Source organism: Mercenaria mercenaria, chromosome 3, assembly GCF_021730395.1.
Source record: "Mercenaria mercenaria strain notata chromosome 3, MADL_Memer_1, whole genome shotgun sequence".
NCBI classification, from domain to species: domain Eukaryota; kingdom Metazoa; phylum Mollusca; class Bivalvia; order Venerida; family Veneridae; genus Mercenaria; species Mercenaria mercenaria.
This window is the reverse complement of record NC_069363.1, coordinates 1,468,481-1,481,721: the sequence shown is the minus strand read 5'-3', so window position 1 is coordinate 1,481,721 and position 13,241 is coordinate 1,468,481. Positions and strand designations below refer to the sequence as shown.

General features: G+C 36.3%; 1 protein-coding gene across 1 annotated transcript in view; it reads left to right on the top strand.

The window, feature by feature from the left end:
* Positions 1-8,911, top strand: part of LOC123545270 (carbohydrate sulfotransferase 13-like) — a 41,682-nt gene extending 32,771 nt beyond the window's left edge. The window contains exon 3 of the mRNA XM_045331612.2: positions 6,692-8,911. Coding sequence (XP_045187547.1) covers positions 6,692-7,816 — 1,125 coding nt within the window. The 3' untranslated portion in view covers positions 7,817-8,911. The remainder of the gene's footprint in view (positions 1-6,691) is intronic.
* Positions 8,912-13,241: the final 4,330 nt, after the last annotated feature.

The window sequence follows — 13,241 nt, the reverse complement described above, 5'->3', positions numbered from 1 at the left end:
CGTGCCAACCACTGTACAGTTTTCTTAAGACCATTCAATCATCAAAGTATTTGAAGTATAGTGAGGCAGCCTGAGATACAAGGCTCCTTAAACTTCAGCCTGAAAATATTAATGCAAAATTAACTTCTAAGAATACATTTTTAAAATATGCATGTATACAATGTGTCAATGAATTATATCTAAATAAAGTGTGGTGAGTTATCCAGTAAAATGTCAATATTTACTACGACAGTAAATCTAATTACTTATAGAGTCACTAACTCTTATCACAAACTCCCAAACTTTTACAAAGTCATAGCTGTCAAATCACTGTATACGTTGAAAGTGAAGAAAATCCTTTGAACCTGGTTCATTTCCAACGACGATATAATCAAAAAAGGTAGTCCACCGAAGTGTATAAATTAAATAGGTTTTACGGAGCTCAGGATTTTAAAAGAAATAAGGAAAACTTTTGTGAGATGTGCACTTTGTCATGTCCATGTGTTTGTTGAGATGACATTCCTGAGGAAAAAACCAACTTCCGGAAGTAACTCCTCTTTCTAACAACCGTTCTTATTGGCTGTTCGCGGGAATCTTCTGACGCCATTCCCGAAGTACCTTTTTCGTCCCCAAATTTTCGTACCATTATAATACCGCCCATCTGTACTTGAAAAATCCACACTGGCCACCAATGTCGTGTGTTCTCGTTCTCTTGGGACGGGGCGTTTTGGCCTGTAAAGGCACAAAATCAAAACCTTGATAATTAAATTATCGAGATAGAAAAACTTCAGGCGCAAGCCATAAAGAATCTATTTCCAAGTGCAATTCAATAAATACAGCGCCGAATTACATAAATATGATACGGAAAGATGCATGAATAAATGAATGCAATAACATTACCTGTAAAGGCACAAAAACAAAACCTTGATAATTAAATTATCGAAATAGAAAACTTCAGGCGCAATCCATCAAGAATCTATTTCCAAGTGCGCATGCGTGTAGTTACATACTGGAAAAAATAAGTAAAAATGAGGCCCGGCATGCAAATCTTGTTAAGGCCTTTAATAAACTGGTAAATGTTAGATGGATGAATGAAATGAAAATGATTTAGGAATTTATATATAGGATCGGGCTGTATGGAAATACTACAAAATAATAACACATAAAGACATTACATACAATATATACACGGAACGAGGACAATACAACATATGGACAAAATACTGGTATTCAGTGCTTTTGGACCTCGTGAAATCTCGTTCATAACAATATAGGATAAATATAATGGGGCGGAGCTAGTCTCTATTGGGATATCAATAACTCGAAGATGTGTATTTATTAGTACATATAGTAGAATATGCGTAGTGTTAGTTAAATAGCTTTTTGATAAAATCTACATAATTCTTGATTCACCACAGAAGATTAACACCCCAGTTCTTATACACCTTATAGCAATACTTCTTCTGCACTTTGTCTGTTTGCATTTAGACAAGAAGTAAATTAAAATAAACTATTCTAATACATAAGGCTGAACTATATAGCTAGAAGTTTATATGGGTTATTGTGTAGGTTAGTGATTCAATAAAGAGAAGGGAGCTTCAACTGAACTGATTGTCCTCCACTTTACAATAATATGTCCTGAATCTATCGTAATGACCTTCTACAAAATTATTCTCATCAAGGGGTGAAAATGGATAGGAACTGAAATGTTAAAATAATAATATCAAAAACATGAATATTACATGAACAAAATTTTCAAGTTTTGCATTTTAGAAATGGAATGGAAGAATATTTCTTAAAACTATACAAAAAAGAAAATAATGCAAACAATATAAACCTATGAACAAATTATCCGGATCTGAAAATGGAAAAATATCAGTAAAGAATAGGATAATGAAAACTCTGAAAGGAAAACAGTATCTGAATAGAAAAAGTACAACATTATAAATTATGAATGTACAGAACAGGGAAATGTTGTAAACGTTTTGAAGGTACATCGTTTCAAATAGACATTCCTCTAAGACTTTCGGATGATGGAGCAAGACAAACTAAACTCATATTAAAATAAATGATAGAAGCTCCCATTTTGGTTGGTTTCATGCAAATATTGAAAATAATAAATGAAACTAAATTTTATTAAAAAAAATAAATTGACAGGTGGTGCAGACTGCTGTGCTAGTGATGAATGTCTTTGATCAATCACCTTATTGTTGAATGACGTACATGTATTAGTGTCGTGTTTGTTACTGACTCGTTCTTTGAATAAATATATCGTGGTCATGAGACGAATGAGATGCAGAATCAAGATACAGTTGAAAACGTCGTAACAACCCACCCTCACCCTAAAAATGTACAAAAACTTACACACAAAAGGAACAATTAAATAATAGCCAACACACGAGTTACTTAACAAACAATTGTTACCTCAGAATTTCCATAGAATAAAATGAAAATCTAGCAATTCAAACATCACTATTGTCCAATATGTTTTGATTTCCTGAACAAAAATAAACTTTGATCTAAAATATTTGAAATGCCTCAATGAATTTTAAATGGTCAAATATAATGCGTACTTTAACTTATTTTTTTCCATCCTCTGAATCCTGTTATCATCTTTCTAGTTTCTAGTGTTCTATCCCGAATCTCATTTTCATGCATTCCTCTTGAATCTTGTGTTATAATTAATACTAAAACATAAATTGTGGGACAAAAGACAAGGTACGTTCTTACTAACTGGAGAAAAAAAAGGAATTTATACAAACTCGAATAGATTGCTTTGAATCAAAACCTTGCTTTCTATCTCCTAAACCAAAGTGCATACTTTAAAAAAGGTATCTAAAAGTTCAATACAAAGTTTGTCTTTACTCCTGCAGACAAAGATTCCAACATCGTTATCTACATATGATGAATTAACTGAATAAATGGACTACAAAATGATTTGAAACATAAGAAAACTGATCAGTTATCGCCACGATATGTGAATACGATTGTGAAAGGTTACATAGTTCTGTGTGTTTAAATCCAGACTTGATGAAAGTCACTTTAAGCTCTCTGTTCTTTTTTGGATAACTTAATGTTATCAAATACCATAATGACTGATTCATTGTTAATTCAAACAAAATCAGTTCTGAGGACTGCTTGTCTTTCGGCATTTAAAGACCACGTGCGGATGTATTGCTCTAAAACAACACATCTGTTACATTTTTCCATAACAGTTTTTGTTCGTTTGTTTGTTTGTAGTGGGCCTATTTTGCTAATGTTTGGCTCTGACGCTGTGTTCTGTGCTTCCGAGAAATCTACCCTTCCCTATTATCTTTTGCTCTAAAAGACACAAGAAATCTGCTGATTATCTGCATTGGTCCATCATTACGTGTTTGTCACGAAAATGGCGCTATATAGATCTGGTATAATAATAAAAATAATAATAATAATACTAATGATGATGATACATGTAATCAATTTGGAAGATATAAAACCGTGACCTACACTAACAGGAAATATAACGAATACACCCTTTTAAATTGTGATCTTACATATGATACTTTGCTGTTTCTTTAGGCTAACGCATTTATTAAACTTGGCACAAACATAAAGACAAGTAATTGACATCCATATGGGGACAAACTGCGCCTCATGCATTGCCGATATATTTCTAAACTGTTATGAAATACAAAATTATGTTAATTTTGTCCACTTAAACCAAGTTTGACATTCCAGTTGTCTCTATCATATTAATGGAGCTTTGAACGAAACCTCGAGATAAATCGATACTATAATAAATATGGCTATAGTATGTTTATCAGAACTGATACGTACGTTTGTCTTGAATAATTATAGGGGTCCTCCGTGCCCGATTTGTTTAGGTCGCTGGCTACACAATATTTTCCCCTTATCGTTGTGTATTCGACTAGCATTTGCGGTTTAGTATTCTGCATGCGTAGAAGCCATCAAACTGTCTAATGTAAGGTTGCTGGATATACCGAGGTGTCCAAACGTGAGGAAATGATGCCCAGAGGGGCATCTGGTATCACACTGCACCATGAGAGATTACAATAACACATAAACTTGTGTCGGTGTAACATTAACCCTCATAAATAAGTTTACAGTGTTGCTTTCTAAGAATTAGACTGCAAGTATCCTATTTAACATGGAATTTGGTGACAATGACTTTTTCTACAAAGTTGCATGAAAAGGGCAAAATTTCATCAATTTATTTATTTATTTTGTTGGGTTAAACGTTTCATCGACGCAGTTATAGATCATATGGCAACTATCCAGCTTTGATGGCTGAGGAAGACCTCGGGTGCCCCTCCGTGCATTATTTCATCACGAGCGGGCACCTAGGTAGAACCATTGACCTTCCGTTAGCCGGCTGGGTTGCTTCACATGAAGATTTCAACGCCCCGAGTGAGGTTTGAACCAACATCGATGAGGGGAAAGTGATTTAAAGTCAGCGATTTTAACCACGGAGGCCACGGAGGCTAATGTCATATATTCATCTGAGCATGTCCAGTGATAAAGCATTATCATAGTCAGTCTAACCGTTTATAGTATGATGCGAAATTCATATTATCCTTGAAATTTATATAAGATTTTGCTTAACTGGAAATGACCATTTGCACGAGCTTGACATAAGACACCTGAATGACCATACGTTAAATCTATACGTCACTCATAGTTCTTAAAACTCAGTAATGGATACTAAAACTGATATAGTAAAATACTCAGTAAATCTGCACGAAGAAATACAACTCCGATATATAAGCCCAATGTATTTCTATTCAGCTTCTTAGACAGATTAATGACATGGCATCATATCTGAACCACTTCTGCCCCCTTTGCACCACTACCACCGGCGTGAGAATATAGCAACACTGAGCTTAAGTACGTGAAGTCGTATCACAGTTACAACACGTCACTTGGACATTGCTCATATGGTAGTTTAAAAACAAATACAAAGATTTATTGAAAACATAACGGTAAATACAAGCAGTTTTGGTTCGAGTGAGTCCTTTTTTGTTATGGACCAGTCCTTATTCATTGCCACAATGTATGTAGTCTGATACCACCTAATTCAAGTAAGAGGAGACTTGTGCAGTGGCCACACCACACGTAAAAACTGTTTTTGTTAAATACGTTCGTATTTGCACAAAATGAATCATGTAAGGAAGTGAACAGTGAAACCGATTTTTGTTTTGAGTTTGGTTCGAGTGAGTCTTTTATAGTTTGGACCAATCCGTATCCATTGCCACAATGTATGTTATCTGACACCACCTAGTTCAAGTAAGAGGAGACTTGTGCAGTGGCCACACCACACATAAGAAACTATTGTTGTTAAATACGTTATTTTTTAGCACAAAATGAATCACGTAAGGAAGTGTACAGTGAAACCGATTTTTGATTCACTATCTGACGATTTGTGACAAGGTGATAAATTAGACATTTGTAGAGACTTACCGTAAGCCTTCATTACAATAGAAAAACAATCTGATTATACAGTGAAATTGTTGAGTGAACACCATTTGTTAATCCTAATCCTGTTCAAGTTATACCAGGTCAAAAGTAAAGTAAACTATGGATGCTAAATGCTATGAATGATAACATAGTCATGCATCTAACAGTCCTGAAACTGAATTCTTTGATTTTCATATATCTCTAGATATTTTACTATACTTTGACGCATATATACGAGTAGTAGAGGCAGTAGCCTTTACAACATAAAAAGAATCATCTGTTTGTTGACAAATGTCACCACAGAAAATGTCACATTTTCATCAGGGCATTATTTTATTTGATATTTACATAGTTTTCTATTCAGATTGCTTATCCATGTGGTAATTATGCGTGCGTTTTCCCTCGCCTAGTGGTAAAAAGTGCATAGTTTTCATGAGGTTTTAGGTCAATAGTAACCTAAGCTTTCCATAAAGTCTAAGCAGAGTTGTTCCCATTTCTTCGAAATGTTTTACCCAGGATCATTTTGTTAGCTCAAATTACTCATTTTCAGAAAATGATACTTTAATATTTTTTTCTCTTTACATACTATGATGCAGAAAACCTATAACAGTTGGCCGTTACTCTTTGATTGTCTGAAGTGACAGTTGAAGGACTCTGTTATAGACAATTCTTAACTCCCAACAGCCTGGCCTGTTTTGACACCTCGTTTCTGGTATGTTTAATAAGGCCTTATTTACCTTGATGCTTTTCTCTCTAAGTAGGAATGTAGGAAAATAATTTATGGAAGCTTTTTCGTTTTTTACAATGTTGGCGAAATTTGAACATAATTATAAGCACGATCAATAGTGGCGTTTGTGCCACATACCATTGAAAGGCTTTGTTCACTTTATACCAGTTGTGTATTTGCCTTTCTGTCTGTTTGTCTGTCTGTCTCTCTCTCTCTCTCTCTCTGTGAGTGCGTGTGTGCGTCTGCGTAAGTACGTGCACAAGCTGTTTTCTAAAATCAACAGAAAACATTACGTATGCTTTATAAAGAAACGGCAAATTATCAGATTGCGGGTACACTCTGATTTATTATTATATCGCTTACATAACTGCGTACACAAGAATTGCCGACAACATTGTTACATTAAAAGCAATCGAATATCGGTTATCTAAATGTCAAATGACAAAAATAGAATGATAATAAGGAAAAAACAGCTCGAAAGCTGTTACGTTTAGAACATAATTATTTACCCTGTGTTATCTGCATTTTCAGGAAGAAACGGCAACTGAAAGTAATTCAAATGATACAGACAAGATAAATGAAAGAAGACTTGAATCATTAGTGAAAGCATGCAAACGACTAGGATATACTGAAGCTAATTATACGATTAATATCCGCGCTCATATGTCTCCAAATAAAAACACTTTGTACTGTCGTGTAAATAAATGTGCTTCTACTACGACTCTTGAAGTAATGAAAAGACTTTTCAATTGTGATACCGATTGCCAGGTCAAAGTAGCAGCTATGGTTAAGGCAAATGTTAATGCAAGTAAAATAATGAATGATGCTTTTTCTTTCATGGTTGTTCGTGAGCCGTATGGACGTTTATTTTCAACTTACTGTAATATATTCTATTTCCCAAAAGAAGATTGGTTTTACAGAGGCGTTAAGATTATAAAATTAGCACGGCCGAATATTTCCTCCGATAGTCTAAACTTTGGACATGATTTAACTTTTGCCGAGTTGGTAAAGTATATAATCGAATCATATGAAAACGGTCTTCGCTTAGATGAACATGTTAGACCGATTCATCATAAATCGTGTAACCCGTGTATGTTCCGTTTTGATTACATTGCACATTTAGAAACATTTGAAAAGGACTTTCAATTCATTTTAAAGACCATGCAATCTAGAAATATCATAGAAAATTACCCAAAGGACCTAGCGAAATCCCTTAGAGAGTGGACACTTTTTGGACCGGTAAAGCATTTATTCAAAACCTTATTGCTAGTAAAGGCATCCACTCTTTCAACTTACAACATTTTCCTTAGAGCATGGAGTTATTACCAAATAACGGGCCACGTTTCAAAGAACATAGATTTTCCGTATAGCGAAGAAGATGTTACTGAAATTAACAAAGAGACTTTTATACAAGCATTAAAAACAGCAATTGAATCCTCGGCAAAATATAACTCAGACCTGCATAAACAGAGATATGACGCCATGATTCAAGCATACTCCTCTGTCTCTACTGAACACTTGGAGAGATTAAGGAAAGTAGTAGCAACAGACTGCTTTTTGTTTGGCTACGAAAATAGTCCGAACTATTTATTCGACAGAAATAGATTATTGTCAAATAAAGAAGTTGACACTTTCAACTTTTTCAAAGGCCTTTAATTTAAAATAACTAACGTTTAGACTATGTTGTGCTTTTCCAAGACTGTTTACTAAAGCACTTTTATACGGTACATATTCCAAAATCCTAATAACTATAATAACTATGAAAACTAAATAAATGCTCAACATCTGTCATGTTTACTGATTTTGAGGGTGACATAGAAATACTTGATTATATGCTGCAACACTTGCATGAAGAAACGGATTATGACCCAAATTCCCAGGAACCATATATATATATATACGGGTTAAGTTGCCTTTATTGATTCAAAAAATTGAACATTTTAGATCAACATAATAACTTTTTTTTTGTATTTGTAAGGGTGCGGCTGATTATATAATGCACAGGAATGATATGATTGTACTCTCCATATTTTATTTCGAATTCTAACACGATCCGATTCATTTTCCTATTAAACAAAGAAGGCTGGAAACAGTGAATTATTAAACAACAATTCATCGTTCTGACGTCATAATTATTACGTCATAGCCTGAAACGGCGTAGCGGCGCGCTGGAAAAGAAACCGATTGAAAATGGGCAAGTATTTAATGAATGCCAACAAGGATGTACTTTAAAGTCCTTGGTAACGTGTTAGAATCGAAATAATATATCTCATTTAGTGATTTGCTCTTGAATAAATCACTGCGCCCTCGTGATATAATTCCTTCGCATCTGAACTCCAAACAGTGATTTATTCAGCGACAAATCACCGATGAGATATATTATTTCTTAAATAATAGCACGACGCATCGTTCGTTAATTTGTGTTAGTTTTTTCTTTCCATTCGTTGTTACGTTAGTTATGTGAAGCAACATAAAAGAACGTTAGCTATTGATGTTATCAAAAGAAAATGAATCAGATGATATTGCGTTACAACGTAAAAATGTAAACTTGTGTTTGAATATCTTAAAAGCACTATGGTAAACTTGTGGGACACTAACATCAGCAATATATCAACAACCAGCATCAATGGCACGTGTAAAATGTCATTAACGTAAGATCAGAAGTTGGAAATAGCGTGCTTTATGGAGAAACTGATTTCACCTGTCCTTCTTCCATTTTCAAAAATGTTATCAAGCATGCTTAAAAACTAAATTATATGGACAGCAGGATACTATAAAACTTAAAACCCCTCTTTCAATTTATCTCATTTAAATGACGTTGTAAGTGTTCAAAGACAGAAACTTTAAATTTTGAGATAAGTGCTGATTACAAATCGTGTATTTATCGGTAATGATATATTCAAATAATATATAATATATATTAGTTATTTCAAATTTAAAGTAAATTCTGTCGATGGACAGAAGAAAAAGCTTATAATGATAAATGCCCGCATACTTTTGTTTAATATAGAAGGGAAATTTGATCAAAATATTAAAAGATCAAATGATACGATACGGACAAAGCGGGGGATTTCTTGGTTTTTAGCGGTCTCTTTGGTGAGACAATTGTATCAGCTATTGCAATAGTTGCTTCGAAACCTTACATCAATTGTCAATTAGGACAGAGACTGATATCAACTAAGAGCTGTTTGCTTAGTCAGGGAATTGTGCCCATACAAAATGATAAAAATGTATTTTAGCACCCTAACTAGTACCTATTTAGAAAAAACAAATACTGAAGTCTAGTACTAACAAGAACAATGTTGTTCTTCTTCTTCTTTTCGTTCGCGACTACACTGTCAGACCAGTAGCCTCGATGAAACTTGTGGTTTGCGCAGATCCTCAAAGCCTCCATACAGTTTCTGGTGGATTGAGGTATCTGTCGGCCAAGTCGCAGCTCGCTCCTGGTCATGCCTTTTACATCTCTGAAGTATATGCTCCGCAGTTTGATCTTCACCACATGGACAAGTTGGCGATGATGTCAGTCTGTATTTCTTATACATGTGAGCATTGAGCTTGATGTACCCTGAACGGAGCCTGTTCATCATTACTTGTTCAGACCGATCAAGGAGATGAAAAGCATCTTACTCCATCCTTGGTCTCGTTAGTGCCTTGAAGATGGTGTCTTTCTCCTTGTAATTCACAGGTTATGTTGGTTGTTCTGACTGAGCTACTAGCTAAGCCAGTTTGTCTGCCTCTTCATTGCCTGCAAGTCCACAGTTGGATGGAATCCACTGAAGTGCTACTTTGCCGGTTATACCCAGGCTCTGCATTCTCCTGGCTAGCTGCGGAGCTTTATAGTTGATCAGAGCTTCTATGACAGACACTGCATCTGTGAGAAAGACGACTAAGGAGCTTTCTTCTGTCGAGTCTTCAACCATTCAGACGGCCTAATGAGTGCTTCAGTCTCTGCCTTGTAATTGCTGCAGTGTTTTCCTGTGGCTGCATGTTGTGTTTCTCTCTTGCCAGATGGGTATGGAATGAAAATTCCTGTTCTTCCATCTTTGACGGCTCATGTAGCTGATCCGTCTGTATAGACATGAGTCCATGATTCCGGAGGATAGTCTTCATTAATCATAGCAAGTGTGATGCTCTTCCGAATGCCTTCATCCTCTTGCTTCCCGCGGTCAAGACGAGGAACAGCAAGTCTCACAGTCACTGAGGACAGATCATTCGCTAGTGGGTTTATAATGTCTTCACTACCTAGGAGAGTCGTTGGTATGCTTAGCTCAGTTTGAACTCTCGTTTGTATTTCTTTACCTCATGTACGCTGCTACGTTTAAGCCGTTTTGTGTAGCTATCTAGCTTAGCGTTCATGGGATGGTCATGAAAAGACCTGATCAGAACTTTTCTGCTTGAAGCAAAACCTTTGCATGTCTTCTGTCTTGTAACGGCTGTGTGCCTGTTAGCTTCTCCATGAAAAAGATTGGTATAGACTTTGTAGCACCTGTCATGATCCGCAGTGCTTGGTTCTGAACCTTGTCTAAAGCCTGTTGGTTAGTTTTGGCAGTAGTGGACCAGGCAGTTGAGCTATACTCTAACTGGGGTCTCACTGTTCCCTTATAAACTGTCTTGAGTATTTGCTCATTTGCTCCCCACGTTGTTCCAGCAAGTTTGCGCATCATGGCAAGCTTCCTACGGACCTTCCCTTCTACTTGCCCAATGTTAGGTTTCCAGGTTAGCTGTTTGTCAAAGTTCACTCCGAGGTATTTTGCCTCATCTGCTTCAATCAGCAAAGTATTTCCCATCTTGATTGTACCCGCCCTCTGCTTTGACGACAGGGAGAATAGTGTGGTGGACGATTTTTCTGTATTGATGTATACACACCAATCTTCAGCCCAGGCGGAAAGCTTGTTGATGGCTTCTTGCATCCTGTATGTGGCTGTAGTGGCATGTTCTTCCTTACACCATAACACCAGAGTGTCAGCGTAGAGAGCAGCCTTAACTCCTTTCGGTAGTTCAGACACCAAATCATTGATGAAAAGCAAGAAGAGTGTAGGGGATAAGACTCCGCCTTGTGGGACACCATGATGCAACAGGAACTCCCTACTGCTGGCATGTTCTAAACTGACTCTTGGTCAAACGCCCTCTGCAGATCAGTCCATGCTGTAAGCACGACTTTCTGCTCTTAGAAGGCGTCCTCTATCTCTTGCAATAGATAAAGGGGTCTGGTCCTCAGTGGAACGGAATTGTCTGATGCCAGCTTGTTGCGTTGCGAATAGGCTGTTAGTCTCCATGTACCGCTGCTGGTTAGGCTGATTGGGCGGTAGCATGCAGCCTTCTTTGGGTCCTTTCCTTTCTTGTGGATGGGGATCATGACCGCCTCTTTCCATATCTGTGGGAGCCGTCCTTGTGTTCAGCTGTAGTTGTAAATTTCCAGGAGTTTGCAAATTGTTTCAGTGCCTAGATGGGTTAGCATTTTATTTGTGACTCTATCTGGTCCAGGAGACTTCTTTGCCTTCAACTGCCTAAGAGCTGCTGTCTGTAGCTTATGCAGTTTAAGACCCTGCTTCATGCATTCTGGTGTCATTTGGCTTGTCTGCCTTTCCCTTTTTTCTCTTCGGGCTTCCCTTTGCCGTTTCCTGTTGATGGGGATGTTGTGAACATCTTTGAAGTTAAAGGCAAAAGTGTGTGCCGCTTGTTTACCCGTCAACAGTTCACCATTCTCTTCCAAAGTTACTGAGCCTCTTCCTGTTTCTTCATCGTTCAGCTGTTTCGTCAATCTCCACAATTTTGGAGATTGACGAGACAGCTAAACGATGTTAAACAGATACAAAACCAGAAACAGGCTTAGAATCCCTTTGATTCTAACATACTTGTATATCATTCAGAAAAAAATCTTTCTTTTGATAAAATACAAAAACATAATAATTGGAGTTAAAACTTACGTTTGTTTTTCTTCTTAAGTTAAACCAATGTCTAACTATGATCATGAACATTTGATTAAGAAAATAAAAAAATAAAACCTCAGGTGTTTTTATTAATTAAAATGTATGATGACTCTTCTGGGCCGGATATCCATTGTGTGTGTTAATAGTATGTATATTTACTAACCCATCCCCACACACATAGACAAGTTATAAACACAAAAGAGCCCCACAAACTCCATTGGTTATCTGGAGTCAAGCATAAAAAAAACGTCATATGAAAGCAAAACAAGTGTTTCGTGTAATCCTAATTTCAAACGTAGGTTACATGTTTCTGAAACGATTCTATTTATTGATTACAAACGGGTATTTTTCATATTGTCCAATCAAATTATATCTGAACGGTAAACGTGAATCAAAAATTCTTCAGCCAATCAAAAGCTCAGTGGGCGTTTTCAATAAGTGGATTGAATTCCTAAAATTAATACCCTCCGTGCCGCCGTTTATTCCATACATCTGCTATAAAATGATTAAAATGTAATACGCAATAAAATGCTGCTATTTTCAATTTCGATACCAGTGTAACAGTCAGGTTCGTATCCAGTAAGTTTGTTTACCCGCGTAGAAAATCAACCAGTTGATTTTCCCTCGACCCCTAGTTATACCCTCAACACACACACCTTAGTGTTTATGCACGATGGAGTTAGAAGAAATGAACATTTTATCTACACCCTAGTCAGTTTTTTCCGCTATGTTTTTTTCTTCTTTTCAAAAAAAAAAGAGAGAAATAACGGTTGATTTTCATTCCCATTGACAGTTTGCCCTCAGTAGTTGTCGTAAAAAAAAACAAAGGAAAACAGCAAATCAGTCCCCCACCCCCAGTTAATTGTTTCCACCTTACACAAACAAGACTGAAATAAAATTGACTAGTTGTTTCTTCCCCATCACATGTGTGCCTGTATCTGAATGTCCAAAATTATAGATGGCCAACGGGGAAGAAACTGACCAGTTTTTTCTTTTCCTTCGTAGTGTAAATATGTGAATGATACGAGGTGAAAGGGGAAGAAAATGACTTGTTGGTTCGCCTTTGTGTGTAATTAGTATCAACAATCTTGTATAATATAAGAAGAAAAGGGGGAAAAAAAAACTTTGTTTAAACACCTCCCTCCCCTGCT